The sequence below is a fragment of the Alosa alosa genome, chromosome 2, assembly GCF_017589495.1.
Source record: "Alosa alosa isolate M-15738 ecotype Scorff River chromosome 2, AALO_Geno_1.1, whole genome shotgun sequence".
In the NCBI taxonomy this organism is placed as follows: domain Eukaryota; kingdom Metazoa; phylum Chordata; class Actinopteri; order Clupeiformes; family Clupeidae; genus Alosa; species Alosa alosa.
In genome coordinates, this window is record NC_063190.1 from 6,560,893 (window position 1) to 6,577,443 (window position 16,551).

A 16,551-nucleotide genomic window follows, 5' to 3' on the forward strand; every position below is an offset into this window, starting at 1 on the left:
CCATGAACCTCAACTACAATTTAAAAGAAATTTACAAACTCAATATTACTGTTCAGTGCTTTAATTTGGGAAATGTGATTTAGCAAAACAGTACATTATCACAACAAGGCAAGCACTAAACATTATTAAGGAGTCATGCCTTCGCAGCAGTGCTACATTAATGCACATCCACTGAACTGCATAGTCTAATACAGTCCACATCCCTTAGTCCTCCACAGTTACATTCCCATTCTCTTTATCGACCTGTCCTGTTCATCATCGCAATTATCCACATAATCTCACCAATGTTGTCTCCGTCCTCACCAGCTTTACTTATATCTGTACTTCCTCATCAGCTGCCATCATAGATATTGGTGCTGATATTTGTTATCAGAGCTTTCCAGCTAGTTGTTTTGACACAAAATACAGTTGTTTTATCAAATACAACTATTGTCATTAAAAGTAGCATCAACTATAGGCTTTTACATTGCCATCTGTTAAGCGCTTGTTTCCTGGTTATCCTCTTTACAAATTGCACTTGCAAGGATCAATTGAGAGGACTTTGGTGAAGGAAAACACAGAGATTAATGCTGAAAGAATCAATGAATGCTGCCACGGACACTCTGAGGAATCTCATTCAAAGGTCCTCAAATGGTTGTACAAGGACTGCACGTAGGTGAAAATACACATGGGATCAGGCTTGGACCCCATGGCAAGCATGTCGTCTACCTCAATAAGGCGCCAGCAGTCAGCCAATTTCCTGGGAAGAGAGTTATTGGAAGGGGTCAGACAGATAGAGAATAGAGAATAGAGAACACTTTTAGCAACACTTTTATATGTGACTCCCTCTCTCTCTCTCAGGGACGTGCACAGGGGGGTTGCTCAGGTTGCCCGGGCAACTGCCCACATGCCCTTCTTGACTCATGTTGCCCTTCCAATAGGGAAAATAAATAAATAAATCGTAGGCCTACAATGGATGCAGAATTTCGCGTAGACCTAGAAAAAAAAAAAATCGCAAAGCCTCATTCAATTCCATTCGGGCACCGAAAGTGAAAGTCAGTAGGGGAAGGACAAACTCTGTGTCTGCAGCGCTGCACGCGACCGGCACCTGAGCTGAGCCTGCATAAGCGGCCCTAAGGAGATTGTCACGGTTGTCGTATGAGACGAGTCGACTCAACGTTGTCGGAAAAGGTGAGTTTGTGATGTATAACAAACGAACGATCATCGTCATCAAGTTTTATGGAATTAATTAAAATCTTCATAAATCCAGGCTGAGTTTGCCACGTTTAGCCTAAATAATCAGACAGATAGCTTGCAGAGAAGCAGCCCGTTATCACATAGTCTATTATAGGCTACTATTTTTTTTGGTAGCCATTAGGCGAACTAAGCAACATGTCTGCTGATAGTTAGTTTCTCACATTTCGTTTTAGCAAGAAGAATGAATGATGGAAGGAATGCATCACATTAATTATTTTATTCAAAATGGTTAAATGCCTAAATCCTAAAAGTATTTTGGGTATTGTTTGAAGCCAAGATGTCCACTGAAAAGAGTCAGATTCAGGAGAGGGAGAGACAATTCAGCTGCAGGGTTGGCTGCGAAAAAGCCAACCAGCAGGTGAGACAGAGACTTTGCACTGTGATAAAGATGACATGACACTGTGTAGACGAATTGATTAATTAATCAGACTCATATTTTAGCCTAGCCTACTAATGGCAATGTTTCATAATTACATTACATTTAAGATGAGGAGCAGTCATAAGCCTCCAGACTACTGTGTGTGAGAAAAATGTGGACCAGGAGGAGGCACAGTGGACAGTAAGGCCTAAGTGATGATCACGAGATGAGATGAGAGTACCATGCTAGAAAGTACAGGATTAAAGAGCTGCATGCTAAATAATTGTAATCTAAAAAAACATAGGCTATTTAAAAGGTCATTTCAAAGATCTTGCCTGAGCAGAACATAAATACCACTAGTGGGCATGAAAATAATAATGATAAGTTAAGGTGATTGAGTGCTGTATTTCAGTGTTTTACTTCTTTGTTGTGTATATATTTTAAAAAAGACGCTGTTATTCTCAGTCCTGCATATAGTCCTGCAATTTTTTTTTTTTTTTGGGGGCCTTTTTTCAGGTCAGAGCAACTGCCCCTCAAAATTCCTGTGCACGTCCCTGCTCTCTCTCAACACTTACTCTGCCAAACTGAAAGCCAGTTGCAAATTCTTCCTGGGGTTAGTTGGGCTCAGGGACTCATACTCAAATTCAGTAGGGAAGAATGAGTGCACCAGAGCACAGAAGGCCATCCCATCGCTCCAACTGTTTGAGAAGTTCTGTATGTCTATGTGCTGTTTGTAAGGAGGAGGGCAGAGGGCTTATTATTGGTTGTTACATTGAATGTTCTAGGGTAGCAAGATCAATAATGTCAAATACTTGTACTTACAATTAACAGTTATGTGCAGTAAATGTTCAAGTGCAGAAGTGAAAACTTTAACCACTTTAATCTTGAGGACATTGAGATTGTATTTGAAAATATGCAAATAAAAGAAGATTGGAAAATAAATTCCAGTGTGTCTTACCTTGTACCCAATAGTTTTGGATCGAACCCATTCCAGTAAAGTCAGTTTTATACTGCTGGCACTATTTCCAAAGCTCTGGGAACGGGTCAGTTTGGGTTTTGTGCTTACGTGGGTTTTCGCCAGTCTGCACAAAGTAAAAGATTTCATCTGATTTTAGAGATGTTTCTTTAGAAAATCATTTTACGCTGGAATACAAACTGTGGTGATTTTGGATGTTTTATTTTCAGTCAAGGCAATATTTTTGTTCTCTCCTTTGGAGTTGTTGGTCCTCCTCTAAAGCTAATGTCAGATTATCACAACTCTCTTTTTCAATAAAAAGGACTGGGTGAAGCAGCACACAAACTGGTTTACCCTTATTCATCCAAAGAATAGAAAACATGTAAATGGTCCTTTAAAATAGTTCACTGTCATTATGGTGCCCTGGAAAATGTGGTCATTCTGCATTTGGCCACTGGGGGGCAGTGCATACTTATTTAGAGCTGCCTCTGACTTCTCAAGGATGGTTTGTTTGGCTTGGGGCCCCAGGTGCCGCATTGTTGGCAGAGTATGAGACCGCAGCAGATCAGGCTTCTTCTCTGGAACAATGGCAAAAGGGTTTCCTCCTCCTGCAAAATCAGTCCTCCTTCACATACAGATGAGATGAAAGAACATGAGTTGTCTCTAAACTTGAACATGTGTGTATACTATATTGCAAAGCATTATTCAACAAACCTTTTCTCTGTTGATGGGCTAAAGTTGGACAAAGAAGCAGGAGCATTGGAGAGTATTGGTGAGGGTTTGTCTGTATGTGTTATAGCAAATGACAAATGAAAGTGGTGAAAGCATTAGACTTTGGACTATAATACAGTCTGTGAGCAGAATTTGAAACATATTCATTCTGGAAGACACCAAGAGACCACTGATTTACTAACACCAGACCTAAATTCTAATTCTAGGTCGTTACCTGGCAATTTTGGCAAAGTTGAGCTCCTCTTCATTAGACCTGGGCTCCATGGTTTTGCTGTTGACAGTAGAATATGATACGTTTGTGGGACTCCATTAAGTACTATAAAGTAACAAGCATCCCAAAATATGACTGAATTAATAGTAGCCTAGTACTAGTAACCTTTTTAAAATCAGGGCGCAAGCAGTACTCTGTAATTACTCAAATCACATATATTATTTATACCGGAGTGCCTACGTTGCTATTTACAAGGTGGTGTTAAATAGCATGTGTTTACTATATACGTCAGGGTGTGTAGCTTCCTCTTTACAACACAATGGCACAAATAGCACCTTCCCAAAAAAAAGGCATGTAAAATAGAAGCAAGAATTGATGTGTAGTGTAGTGATGAGTGTCCACTTACCAGTTTTAGTAGGAGACTCAGGAATTGTTCTGGGAGTGGGACCTCCAACATCAGATGTGGATGGGTTGAATGGTTTCCAGGGCACTGAGTTGGGGGATGGAGGTTTCATCGGGGACTCGGATAGATGTTTAGTAGTAGTCATGGCGGTGTCAGGTGCTGTTGGGCTAAACGGCTTCCGGAACATTGCGTTGGGCGACTGAGGCGTGAAGATGCTCGGTCGGGGCACCAGCTTCGGGCTCCTGGTGACGGCTAGTTCTGTGGCTCTGCTAGTGGCTGTGACAGACGTGGACAGGCTTGTCAGGGTTCCATGCTGCTCATTCACCTTTGATCTCGCAAAATGAGCCTCTGGTAAGGCCTGTAAGTGACCTTAAGGAAATGAAGGAGAAAAGGTATTTCAGAGGGCCACTACAGAGTTGTTCAACATACCTTGTGAGCATATGAGATTCTATATGTTTCTATTATAGATGTGTATGATGTTTTGGTGTATGCTTTGGCTTATACCTATGTCTCTCTCGTGTCCATTCTGGGAGATTGGCTCCATGTTTGCTTCATCATGGACATCTCCCTGAGGAGCAGAGGACAGAATGATCATGGAGTAGAAGGCAACACAACCTGACGGTAATGATCGATACTGACGGTACTGATCGATACTGACGGTGACGCTTGGTGACACACAAAACTACAATTCCTTAAGAAACTGTTGTTAGACAGTCTTAGATAATACTTGCCCATTTTAAAGAAAGTTACAAACTCAGCAGATGCACATATGCTACTATATGGTATAAAAGTTAATATGTTCCAAACCTTTGCCCATGCTACATCCCTAGATTCAAAACAAAAATAACACAATTATTGATATATTTATTCCATTTATCATGCCAAGCGGGCCAGGCCAGCAGGCATACTGTATTCTAGTCATCCGTCTGTCAAGGTGGCGTTCTACATGTCAAAATGTTTGTGTGATATCTCCCAAGTGACTTGACTTCATCAAAACTTGCACAGTTAATCACCACAATGGTTAGATTCACTCTTTGGGTACTCAAGGCCATGGGGTCCAGGTCAAGGTCACATTCTCTTTGAGGTCGAGATCTAGTTCACTCCAGGGCGCTGCAGGTTAAAGCAGGCGGAGGCATACTCAAAGTTCATTTTCATTTGGTATGTCTTAGTCTATTATTATTAGTCCCGCAAATTCAACTTACGTCCTTTAGTCCATCAAATTCATTTTTAAGTTCAATCTTATGTTAGTGGTTGATATGACATATATAGTATGTTGCTTGTGTCTTTTAGACTGTCTCATGTCTGCATGAGGTTTGAGAGTTTATATTCTGCTCTACTTTCATTAGGTGGAAACCCCCGTTGGTTTAGGAAATATGACATGAGTCCATTTTGAAAGGTTTCAGGGAATCAGGACTGGGATCCTGGCTTTCCATTCGGTTAATAATCTGTCCCTGTCAACCGGCACCCCTGGCGTCAACCACTACTTTTAGATGCCAACTAAAAGTATCTGGGTGGCAGGGAGCCATGGTTAGCGTCAGGGGAAGGTTTGATGAGACTAACATTTCAAACCGGACATGAGTCGCTCTATGTGACCTAGTGACCAGATGTAACTTTCTCTGCAGTGAAGATCAAAGCAGAACTGTAGGAACAGAATGTCTCTGTCTTTGTACAAGGACAGCTGATGCACATCAAATTACACAATGTCTGCATTTATGCCCATCAGTGACACAATGTCTGCATTCATCTTGAAATATGCGGTTGCCCTAAGCATTTGTTCAAATATGTGGTTTGGGGACAAGGAACTAATGAGTCTGATTGAGTTGTCATAGGCCAGACTCACCTAGATCTCCTTTCAGGGAGATACTATGGGTCTATCCATTTGCCTCGTAAGTCACCCGCCCGAGTTGGAAAGTGTAAATCACCCAGCTTTCTTGTGCCATTTCACGGAGGCACGCCCCATTTAACTCGGAGCTCTTGATGGTACCCCGAGTGGCCATATGACCTTACGACAAACATGGCTGCACCCATAGTTGAGATGAGATGACATATTTTCTTTGTATTTGTACTGTGTTGGTCGTTTTAATGTTGATGCAATGCTCTTACACACTAGATTACATTGCTGCTTCAATCCGGTCACCAATTCATGCATTGCACGGTCTTGCTGCATGTGCAATACAATGTAACGATTTGTTTTTTGAGCCGTTTTACTAAAGAGGCTAATGTAGCACAAAACAATAACAATGACTAGCCTGCTAATGCCCCTCGTGGCTCGAGAGAAACGCGACAGAACTTGTTGAAATTGAAATAGGCGAAATTGAGTTACTAAAATTTTTTTTTATTATTAATTCACACTGACCATACCCAACAAGGGAGAATGAGGGATGTGTTCTTGTATTCTAGACAAATGTCCAGCACTAACGAGACAGCTGCTGCCCTGGTGGCATGTTCTTCCCAAAAAGACTACAAACCCCAGCGTTCGCGCTAGCAACTCATTCATACATGTCGTACGGGTGGGCGTACGAGACTAATGGATAGCCCCACTAGTCTGGAACACCATAGTTCACTAACGTTTCCATTGGTCGGCAGATTATCTGCCAATCAATGACAAGAGGGGATGGCGATATAGTTTCAAAATCGAAAAGCCGTCACCATGCTGGTGTTGGAAAGGTTTCACAAATGTGAGCGTGAATAGAGTCTGGACAAAGTGAGTAAGTTTGGTTTTAACCAGGCTAAGTCTTAGGATGGTGCATACAACCTCTGGAGAAAAAGAGAATTACAGCTGACAAATGTCCATTAAAAAAACCTTCCTATTGGGACAAGCCGCAAACACTTGTATATTTCTAGACTTGGTCTATTTTAAAATAGCCATCAACCCTGCATTGATATCTGTCTAACCCTATCCCCATATATAGCTTTTGCAATGAGTTAATGACTTTCCACTAGCCTTTAGCTCTGCTTTCCTAATGGGATAGCCAAGAGGGATGCCAGTGAAACATTAGCCTCTGAGCGAGGCTACAAAAGTGGCAGTGCCTCTTCCACAGACTTCCCTTCCTTATGATTGGATTTAGTCGTTGCCTTAGGGAGGGAAACTTAGACATGAACAAATGGATTGATTCCTGAGCTACTGTGGCAATGAAATATACCCCTCCTCTCATTTAACTACATATGTTGGATGTTAGGTTGAGTGCTATTTTCAGTGATATTTTTAGATTTTATGCAGATGACATCAGCTTCTAGGCATGCTGGGGGGTTGCGTTGTTGTGAGGGCTGTTTGGGGCCAAAACAGAACAGCTGGCGACCCCGCCTGTGGATGGACAAACCATGGAAAACCAGCCTCAGCAGTTCATGCAGACACTTAAACGTGCAACAGGACACTCCCCAGTGAGTCGGGCAAGGTAGTGAATTTCTTACTGCGGCTCAAAGTGTCGTTATCATGAAGATCTCGACTGAGTCAAAGCTGAGGAAGTATTTTGAGCCATGGTTGTTCATGCATGTAATAATAAGCATCTGGTGAATCATTCAGATGGATTCCAAATGTATCCATCTGATGTCACTGAGCAGTGGGGGCATTACCACTATAGATCTAGTACAGACACAACACAGTGGTACAGATGCAAGAATTTAATTTCAATCAATATCCATAGAAAAATAGTGATGCCATAATATTAAAGTAACAACCATATCACAAAGCAGGCGGTGGTAGCGTAGTGGTTAATGAGCTGGGCTAGCATGCAGTAGCTTGAAAAGTTGTGGGTTCAATTCCTGGCTTCCACCTAGTGCCCTTGAGCAAGGCCCTTAACCCCAAGAGACTCAGGGGACAATGTAGTCCCTTGTTATAGAATTGATGTAAGCCACTTTGGATAAAAAGTGTCTGGTAAATGTAAAGCAGGGCACAGGACAATGCTGTTATGAAATCACATTACTCACATGCAAAGTACAGTGGAGCATGCAGGAGTGAGCACTGACTAAATCTTGAGGGAAAACGCAATCAATCAGACCCCCTAAAAATACTCGTGGCCTTTTGTGGGCCTGAGAGGAATGGCGTGAGGGATCAGAGTGGGCCTCCAAACCTGCGGAGGAGGAGAGGGACAGGGAGGGTGCCGTCCGCTACATCTGCCCGCCCCGGCACACAGAAGCATGCAGACCTTGCCAGCCCTCAGTAATATCACACCACAACTGAAACAGATGCTCGAAAGTATTTGTGTATAGGCACATATATATAAATATATTTGTTTCATCTATTTGTGCGCGTTTAAAGTAGGGTACTGTTCAAGACAGGGTTTGTGATTAAGTGTGACAGTCAGACCTTAGATTTCAAGTGCATTCCACCGAACACACTTTTGTATGGGCATGTGGTACTGCGCATATGTGTGTTTATGTGTATTTGGGCTGTCGTGGATGAAGCCTTGGAGTTGAAGTCCCTAAGTCGCGTGCAGAGCAGTATTTCAGTGCTAAAAAAAAAAGCTGAAGGGTCTTCCCACGGAGTGTCAGGTGCAACATGCAGCTCGTTTCATAAATCACAGAATGAACGTGACTCTGTCTATGAGGCTGAATTACCAGGATTTGCTATACACATTGATGGATGGATGATGGACACTGACAGCATACATGTATGTTTGCCTGCATGCAGATGTGAAACTGTGTGTGTGTGTGTGTGTGTGTGTGTGTGTGCCTATAGCTGCAGCTGTGTTTGTGTAAATTAAGCTCCTGGACACACCCTCTCATCTGATGTCGTTCCACACATCTGAACTCGACAGGTTCAGATAGCAATAACGGTTCAACATTGCCTCACTCTAGAAAGAAAAAAGATTCCACAACGCAGAGGAACCTTTGATGTATCCTCCTGGAAGCCTTGTATCCTCCTGGAAGGTTGTTGTGGCCATGTTTGGGCATTTTGAGCCATACCGCTGGTCATGAAAAGAACAGTAAACACCCAAACAGAAGCTGTTAAATGGTTTCATGGTTCTAGGTATGAACTTTACAGGATCTAAAAACAATCTGGATAGTGATGGTAAAAGAGTCTGGATAGTGATGGTTGACTGTGAGTAGAGTGTGAGGACTGGATGGTGAAGTTACAATGCAAGCATGAGATGGACTTCCTCTTGATGATGTGAAAATAACAATAAAGCACGCACATCCAAGTTCTAAAATTGGGTGCTGGATGTAATGGGCATAACAAAATAAGTAAAGGAAGTCCGTCACACCAATAGCTCCAAATATTTTTTTTTCTATGTAACGATTCGGGCGTTAGCCCTTCATAACGGGCTAACGCCTGAGACGTTACATAGTAAAAATTCTATTTGGAGCTATTGCTGTGACGGATTTACTCTTGATGATAACACATGCAAGGGCCAATTTACTAGTGCATTTGGGGTACATGCATATGCAAAATGTTATTAAGCACTAAATCTCTTACTTTGGACAAGCACTAACCGATTACTCACGTTTGACTCTGGGAAGACCCTGGTCTCTGCGCTGGAGATGAAAGCCTGCTGTGTAACATATGAGCAGGTCGAAAGAGAGCCACTGTCCGAATCATGGGTAGAATCAGAACCACAGCCAGCAGAGGAGTTGTAAACAGAGCCAGACGCAGCTTTGGAAAATGTAGCTTCATGAGTAGATCCAGAGGTGGCATCATGGAGAAAACCAGGGGTGGGTTCAGGGGGCGTACCAGGCGTTGGATCTTGGTCAGCATCAGTGGTTCTGGACTCAAAGATAGAATCAGTGGTCAAGCAATGAACAAGACCAGCAGTTGACGAAACGTGAAGAGAGCCAACAGTTGAATCAGAGAAAGAACCAGCAGAAGAATCTTGGACAGAACCAGCCACAGAGTGATGGACAGAACCAGCAGTTGAGTTGAAGACGGAACCAGCAGTTGAAAAGGAGACAGAACCAGGAGGGTGGTTTGCGACAGCATCAGGGGCCGAGTCTTGACCAGAGCTAGATGTGAAATCAGTGACCGGAGGCTGAGACTCAGTTGCACTTGAGCTCATCGGAGGGTAGTGCACCACTGACACGGAGCTCCTGGCGGCCTCAGAGTGCGTTGCGACGCTTTGGTGGCTCTCCTCAGTGTGCTGACTGGAGAAGGAGCGCGTGGCCGAGGTGTACTGGACGTCGTTCGACTTGGGGACCTTCTGCTCGATGCGCAGGACTGGCATGGCCTCCACCTGCTGTGTGAGCTCGTCCAGCCGGGCTCGCAGGATGGGCACCTCCTCCGCCCGCCGTGCCAGCTCGTCCAGGCGTGCCCGCAGCTCCTGGTTCTCCTGCTGGAGCTGGACTACGGCCTCCCGCAGGGGCCCGCTGACGTCGCAGGCCTCGTCCAGGCGCCGCTCCACCGTCCGCTTGAAGGAGCCCACGTCCACGTGGATCTCACGCACCACGGCCATCATGGTCCGCTCGAGGCGCGCCAGAGCGGCCGGCGTGTCCTCACCGCAGCTCCCCAGCATGGCAGCCATAGTCTCCATGAGTCTGAGCCGAGAAGTTGTCTCTCTCTCTCTCTCACTGTCTCTCTGACTGCTCCAACTCCCTGGGTACCTGTCTGTGTGTGTGTGTGTGGGTGTGTGTGTGGGGAAGCGTGCGAGTGTGAGATGAACACACTCCTGGTAACCCCGTCGGTCCCCCTCGTGATTGTGTGTGCCTGTGCTTGACACTCACAGACATGGAGCTTCGGGGGTTGAGCAAAGCAGGCAGGGAGGGGGGTTGGGCACGAGAGGGGGAGAGGGGGGTGGGGGAGGGCGAAGAGGTCACCATGTTCTGGGGTCCTGGGGTGGGGTTATTTTTGGACAGGGTGCTTGTCTTACAAACTCAATGTGGTGGATTTGGGACCGACTGACTGACAGAGACAGTTCCTATCCCACTGAGCTCTCAGAGGATGGCATAAACATACTCTCCGTCATAACTTTCATCACCATGTTTCTGGAAGGCAGAAAATAATCCAGTGGTTTCAAATTAAATGCACAAGTGATACTCCGAGACCATGAGTAACAACCCTAATGTTCGGGTTAGTTAAGGTAAACTGTTCAAATATGATAGATCAACACCCTGGTTATACAGAACACTACAAACAGATACTTGAAGTTGAAGCAAAATTTAGGATTCAAGATTTTATATCAAGATCTTGCTGAAGCCTGAAGATCAATCCACTGTTGGCATGGATCTCTGTATATTTCACATCAGCACTGTGGTATCATTGAAGAGCATTATTTACTGTAAGTTAGAAATAATGCTGCCTATCAGGTAATTAATGTTTGGACATTGGCCCTGTTGAAATGTACACTTAGTGTATACCACTGTCTTGAACTTGACACCAAAACACAGGGAATCACAGTATGAAGCATGGCAACAAATACCTTGGCATGTGAGAATGTGCTCTTAGTCCACTATGACTAAAGAATTTCAGTTTATGAAGGACCAATCCTGAGGTACCTGAGCCGGGCATAACAGATGTCATGATGACGGACACTTGGCTAGATGGCAAAACCGTTGACAAATAGTTAAATGGCAAATGGTCTACATCATTGAGCGGTGTTGGTGGTGTGTATGTGTGTATGCGTGGAGGAGCATGTAATACCTGTGAACTTATCACTATTTGCCTGTACTTTTTATAGACCCCCTTCGGAAAACATAGAAATTGCAAATACATATTCAGTTAACATTCTTCTTCGGTACTACTGCGAGGACTTGAGAGGTGAAGTTAACTTACAGCAGTTTAGCTTAAGATCCAGTAAATGGATAAATAACTAAGCCAGGTAAACTATCAAGAGTATTTGTGTGTTGTGAAGTGGTAATCCTACCTGGACCAGCAAGCGTTGTCTTGCACGCAGGATGGTCTGTCTTTGTCCCATTCTGCCCTCTACTGGTGACATCTTCCACAAAACAAATGAAGCCATGACTCATTTAACAGGGTTTCACCCAATCAGATTTATTTTTCTCTTAACAGTGTCTGGATTCACAAGTTGCAACAAAATAAATTCCTCTCAATCAACGTTTAGGTTAGTTTCAGTCAATAGCAGAGAAAGTAAAGGTCACACTACAAACAAAAGAGAAACCCCTCCTTTATGTATATATCAAAACTTTGATATATAAATATATGAAAAAATCATCAGACGTTTATCAAAAATAAGGAGGCAGGGAGTGTTAAAGGTTGTGATTGAGCTGTGCGAAAGAAACCACAGCTAAGAAAAGTGACACCAGAAAGGGCCAGAGTCATAAAACTTAACATAGACTGAAGGCTGTGCCCCAACTTCAGAAAGGTTCTCCATCAACCATTCCTCCCACTTGTAATTATTACCTCTCGGCTACATCAATGTATCTGCTGAGATACATTAACTAATATCAATTCATCCCATAAGGACAAGGACTCTTGTGATGCCCTAATACCCAGCATCTTTAAAGATGGCATTTGTTGGCATTTCCATTTAGCCACCTCAAGTTGTTTCCTAATATATTGTGGCATTGCAAAGTTCAGACAAAAATTCTTCTGAAACTGATACTGGAATGGGAGAGCAGGTTTCTTTAATGTACAGATCACACAAATAAACAATGGGACTTTTTGGAAACTACCCAAGAATGGGAGGGGGGGGGGGGTTGGAGGGTATGAAATGCAATTTGCAAAATTGGGACACAGCCTCTGCCTTCATTTGAACAGCATCAATCAAATATCAAACACAGCAAACAAATTCTGAACGTTGATGTTTCAAAGCCAAAATGATTCACCAGATGCTTAAGTTGTATGGATGTTGGTGACAGGTGATAACGTCAGTGAAGTTTTCTGCTGCTACTGTGATGGGTAAGGATGATTCATGACTGCTAGGATGAAGCTTTTAATTCAAGTCTTATCTTTTCAGGGTAATTTACTGTGCACGCCAATCTCAGCATTACAACTATAAATGTCTTCGTGTGGAGATTTTCTGATACATATTGTGGTTGAGCACCTAACAGTCTTCAAAGAACTCAGAACACTATTAAAGTTCTGAATAATTCTTAAATGACCAAGGTATGTTTATTTTTGTGTGAATAACTAACTGTAACATAGTAACCTGATCAATTCATTAAGATCTGTGAGTGTGCTCAACACCAATGCTTCGTTAGCAAAATTTACGATGTAAACAAGTGCAGGTCTGATCCTTGTCTTCGTTTCGCAAAGGTACACAGTAAACTTCCATCTGATCTCATCTCAAGCAAATATAGAAATGCAGCTTCAACCTTGTAAACACTGCCTGTTAAAACGGCCTGGTTTGTGCTGCGCTTGTGTGGGTAATACGAACAGATTTTTAACACAAGGCACTGGATTCTGATTTTGGTTGTCACTGTCCAGAGTTAACAGCACCAACCCGGTCAACACAGAACACGTTTGTGTGTGCGAACTTTGTACAAGTTGTCGTCTCAATTATCTCGGTTTGACCATTTTAGCTTTTTCCTATTTCATTCGTCTTTCGTTCACCTTCAGTCATTAAATTACCAATAACGGCTCAGAATCACTTGCAGCCCCAAAGCGACCCCCCAGGAATGATAGGATCTAGCCTGATCTAGATATGTGTAAAAAGTCTAGCAACCAAACTGCAGAGGGGAAACAAGTCCCCAAGTACACTAGCCCCATCTACCACCGCTTCTCCATTTCTTTCTGATAAGATGCAAGACGTTGGGAGTTCGTCTTTGCCACGGGCGAATGCGGCGGTGATGAGATTGTGTAGGGAGTGAAACAAATTAAAACGAGAGGGAAATTTTTCACCATCGTCTTCGTTTGTGAAATTCTGTTCACTTTTGTTTACTTTTTTTGATGATTATTGATTAAAGTGCCTGACAATCTTTGGTCTACCAACCCTTTAAGGCTGCAATATCACAAGCCATGTCAGAATGCTTTCATCCCAAATAAGAGAAAACAGAAGAGAAAAACAAAATATACAATAGTGTCATTCCAGGTATTTTAAGTTTCAGGTTTCTTTTTTTCTTCTTCATCTTATACTCACAGTTTCAACTTTTTTCAAAAAATAAATCTCTAGGAGAAACAAACAAGTGTTAACATCTTCTTCACCATACCCTGAGCAAAGAGAGGATGCCTCTAGTGAGACTAAACATAAGACTTTATATATTACTGTTAAAAAAAATTAATAACTAACAACAATAAAAATGATTATCTGGATATGTGTTTGCATGCTATGACATCTCACTCCTCAGAAGCAACTCTGTCTGGGTGCAAAGTCTCCAAATTACATGCTGAACTTTGACCCCTAGAAAGTAATGCCAACTACGATGGACATGTGACCCACCAGTGTTAAAGAATCGGAGGGTAAGCAGACGCAAGCCTACGGTATCAGCACGTGTGAGGAAGCCAATATGCCAGCCTGTCGTTGTCCACTGATCACAATTTCCCTTGGAAAGAAAAAACACCCTCTGACTGACTACATGTCCCATCAAAAATGGACAGGCGTTCCAACACCCCAAGTCTACCCAAATTATGCCGTTTCTACCCCCCACCCCATCCTACCCCACCCCACACACACCCTCCGAAATCAGGGAGACGTGGTCTCTTGGCAATGCCATCTCGCTCACAACCCCCCACCCCTGCTGCCAACCGGCGCTGTCTAAAACCCGCAGACAAGAGACGGAGGAAGCGGGTGGCATGAGAGCGCTCACGGGGGCGAGAGGGAAATGTTTCCAGAGGGTTCGCTGCTGTCGCGCCAAACAACGGGGGACAGAGTAAACTCATTCAGAGGGCAAACCCATTCAGCCCAGCTCAGCCGTACCACAATGCAGCGCTCTGGACAGAAGCCAGCGGGACGGGGTACACCGACACAGACGAGGGGGTGGGGGGGCATACAGTAGATTCATGGGGCCGCCAAACAAAGACTAACTACCCGCTCGGTCAAAGGACACAAACAGACTAATCTAAAGGGAGGCCCACGGGGCTTCCAACGCACCCGACGCTGGACCAACTGGAACAGACGTCCAGCAGAGAGACTGGCGCTGCTGACCACTCGGACAGCGACGGGAGGACTAGTGTTGGGCGACGGGAGGACTGGGGGATCGCTCAGAGGACTAGTGTTGGGCGACGGGAGAGACTGGGGGATCGCTCAGAGGACTAGTGTTGGGCGACGGGAGGACTGGGGGATGTTTCGGTGTCATGACGGCATTGCCGACAGGAGGTCTGTGCATAGTTCACAGGTCAGGAAATCGTGGGGGGATATTTTCCCCACATGAAGAGGAAAGCTTAAAGTGACGTCTATGACATCTTGCCCTCTCAGGCCTCAGACACTCATCCACCTACACACCCACCCACATATACACACACACTCATGTGCACATGAATTCAAACACACTCACTCAAATACACACACACACACACAGCTGAAGGCAGCTTTTTTAGGTCCAGTTTTTCTTCATATTTATAAGATCTTAAAATATTATCAGTGAACAGACTTATATGTATTTCTAAGAGCAATTCAATACCTTAAAATTCAAGAGCTTGTGATAGCATTCATGGAATTAATCTACTCAAAAGTTTCATAAAAGGTGTAGTAAAAACTATAATACGCATTTGCTAAAAACATATGAAATATATTTTATTCTATGTGTCGAGAGCCCTGTGAAATGATCTCTGAGATGTGCGCACTGAGTTCCATGCTAATGTTCAAAGCTAACGCTAAACCTGGCTTCAGTCTGGGTCCACCACCCAAGGCTCACCAAACTCTGATGAAAGACTATGAAAATGGTCAGCACCTTACTTCAACCACCAGCTACAAACTGAAAAGCCACATCCTGCACACAGACCTGCACCTCAACCAAGTGCCATTTTCACATGATGAGAGACTCCGAAAGAAAGAAATCTGCCTTGGTTGGTTCAAACTGGACCAATCTGAGGACCGTGATTGGGCCGCAGTGATATGTCAGCGCTGGTTTTTTACTCATGACAGACATGGCAAAGGAGCTTTCAGGTCTGGACAGTCTGTGGCAAAATAAACTAAACACTTCTGTCCACAGAGGCTAAAAAGCTACGAGTGACAAAGGGTTCCTGCCTGCCAACAGTCTTCATATTTTGTCATATATAATCTGTTCCTATAAATATAAGTGCGTTTGTGTTTCTGCGGAGCAGCATGCAGCTGTTCAGTCCTTCTTGCATGCTGGGAACGCTAATCTACCCCCTTCTGCCCTAAAAAAAAGCCAGTGTTATTGCTCAAAATGATTTCCATAGTAATGCCCCAGGGCATTTCACGCGGCTCGAGCAGTAGGCCCCAGTGTTGGAGGGCCAGATTCACACACACCTACCACTCTCGTCACTGTGTAGCCTGGAGACACCAACTTGAATACCTCCGCCTAGAACCACACCATACCCCACCCTTCAACCACGCCACACCACCAACCCTGGAGCATGCCTCCTGTGCATGATGTAAACAGATAGGTCTACACACCACGTCGCCCCCCTGTGGTCAGGAGGCTGCACAGCAATTTTAAGAGAGGCCTCTGTAATGGAGGCTGACTATACTTATATCAGAAGCACCTAAACCAGGTGCCGAGCAATGTTTTCCACCCCCACTTTGTTTTGGGGGAAGGACGTTTATAGAGAACTTGTAAACTGTCACAGCGGGGCAGTGCACACATTCGATGCAGACGTCTGAACACACAGCGCACACACACACACACACACGCCAAGACACACA

General features: G+C 44.0%; 1 protein-coding gene across 2 annotated transcripts; it reads right to left on the bottom strand.

The window, feature by feature from the left end:
* Positions 1 to 45: 45 nt before the first annotated feature.
* LOC125291101 (smoothelin-like protein 2) lies at positions 46 to 10,543 on the bottom strand. 2 transcript variants are annotated; one of them, XM_048237650.1, is made up of 10 exons: positions 9,521 to 10,543; positions 9,340 to 9,433; positions 4,400 to 4,463; positions 3,899 to 4,264; positions 3,496 to 3,552; positions 3,264 to 3,333; positions 3,022 to 3,174; positions 2,553 to 2,676; positions 2,170 to 2,321; positions 46 to 739 (listed from the first exon to the last, which is right to left on the bottom strand). In XM_048237650.1, the coding sequence occupies exons 1-10, from the start codon at positions 10,357 to 10,359 to the stop codon at positions 613 to 615; spliced, it is 2,046 nt and encodes a 681-aa protein (XP_048093607.1). In that variant the 5' UTR covers positions 10,360 to 10,543; the 3' UTR covers positions 46 to 612. The 2 variants fall into 2 exon arrangements, with proteins under 2 accessions (XP_048093607.1, XP_048093606.1); XM_048237649.1 differs by having other exon boundaries at positions 9,340 to 10,543.
* Between the last annotated feature and the right edge of the window lie 6,008 nt (positions 10,544 to 16,551).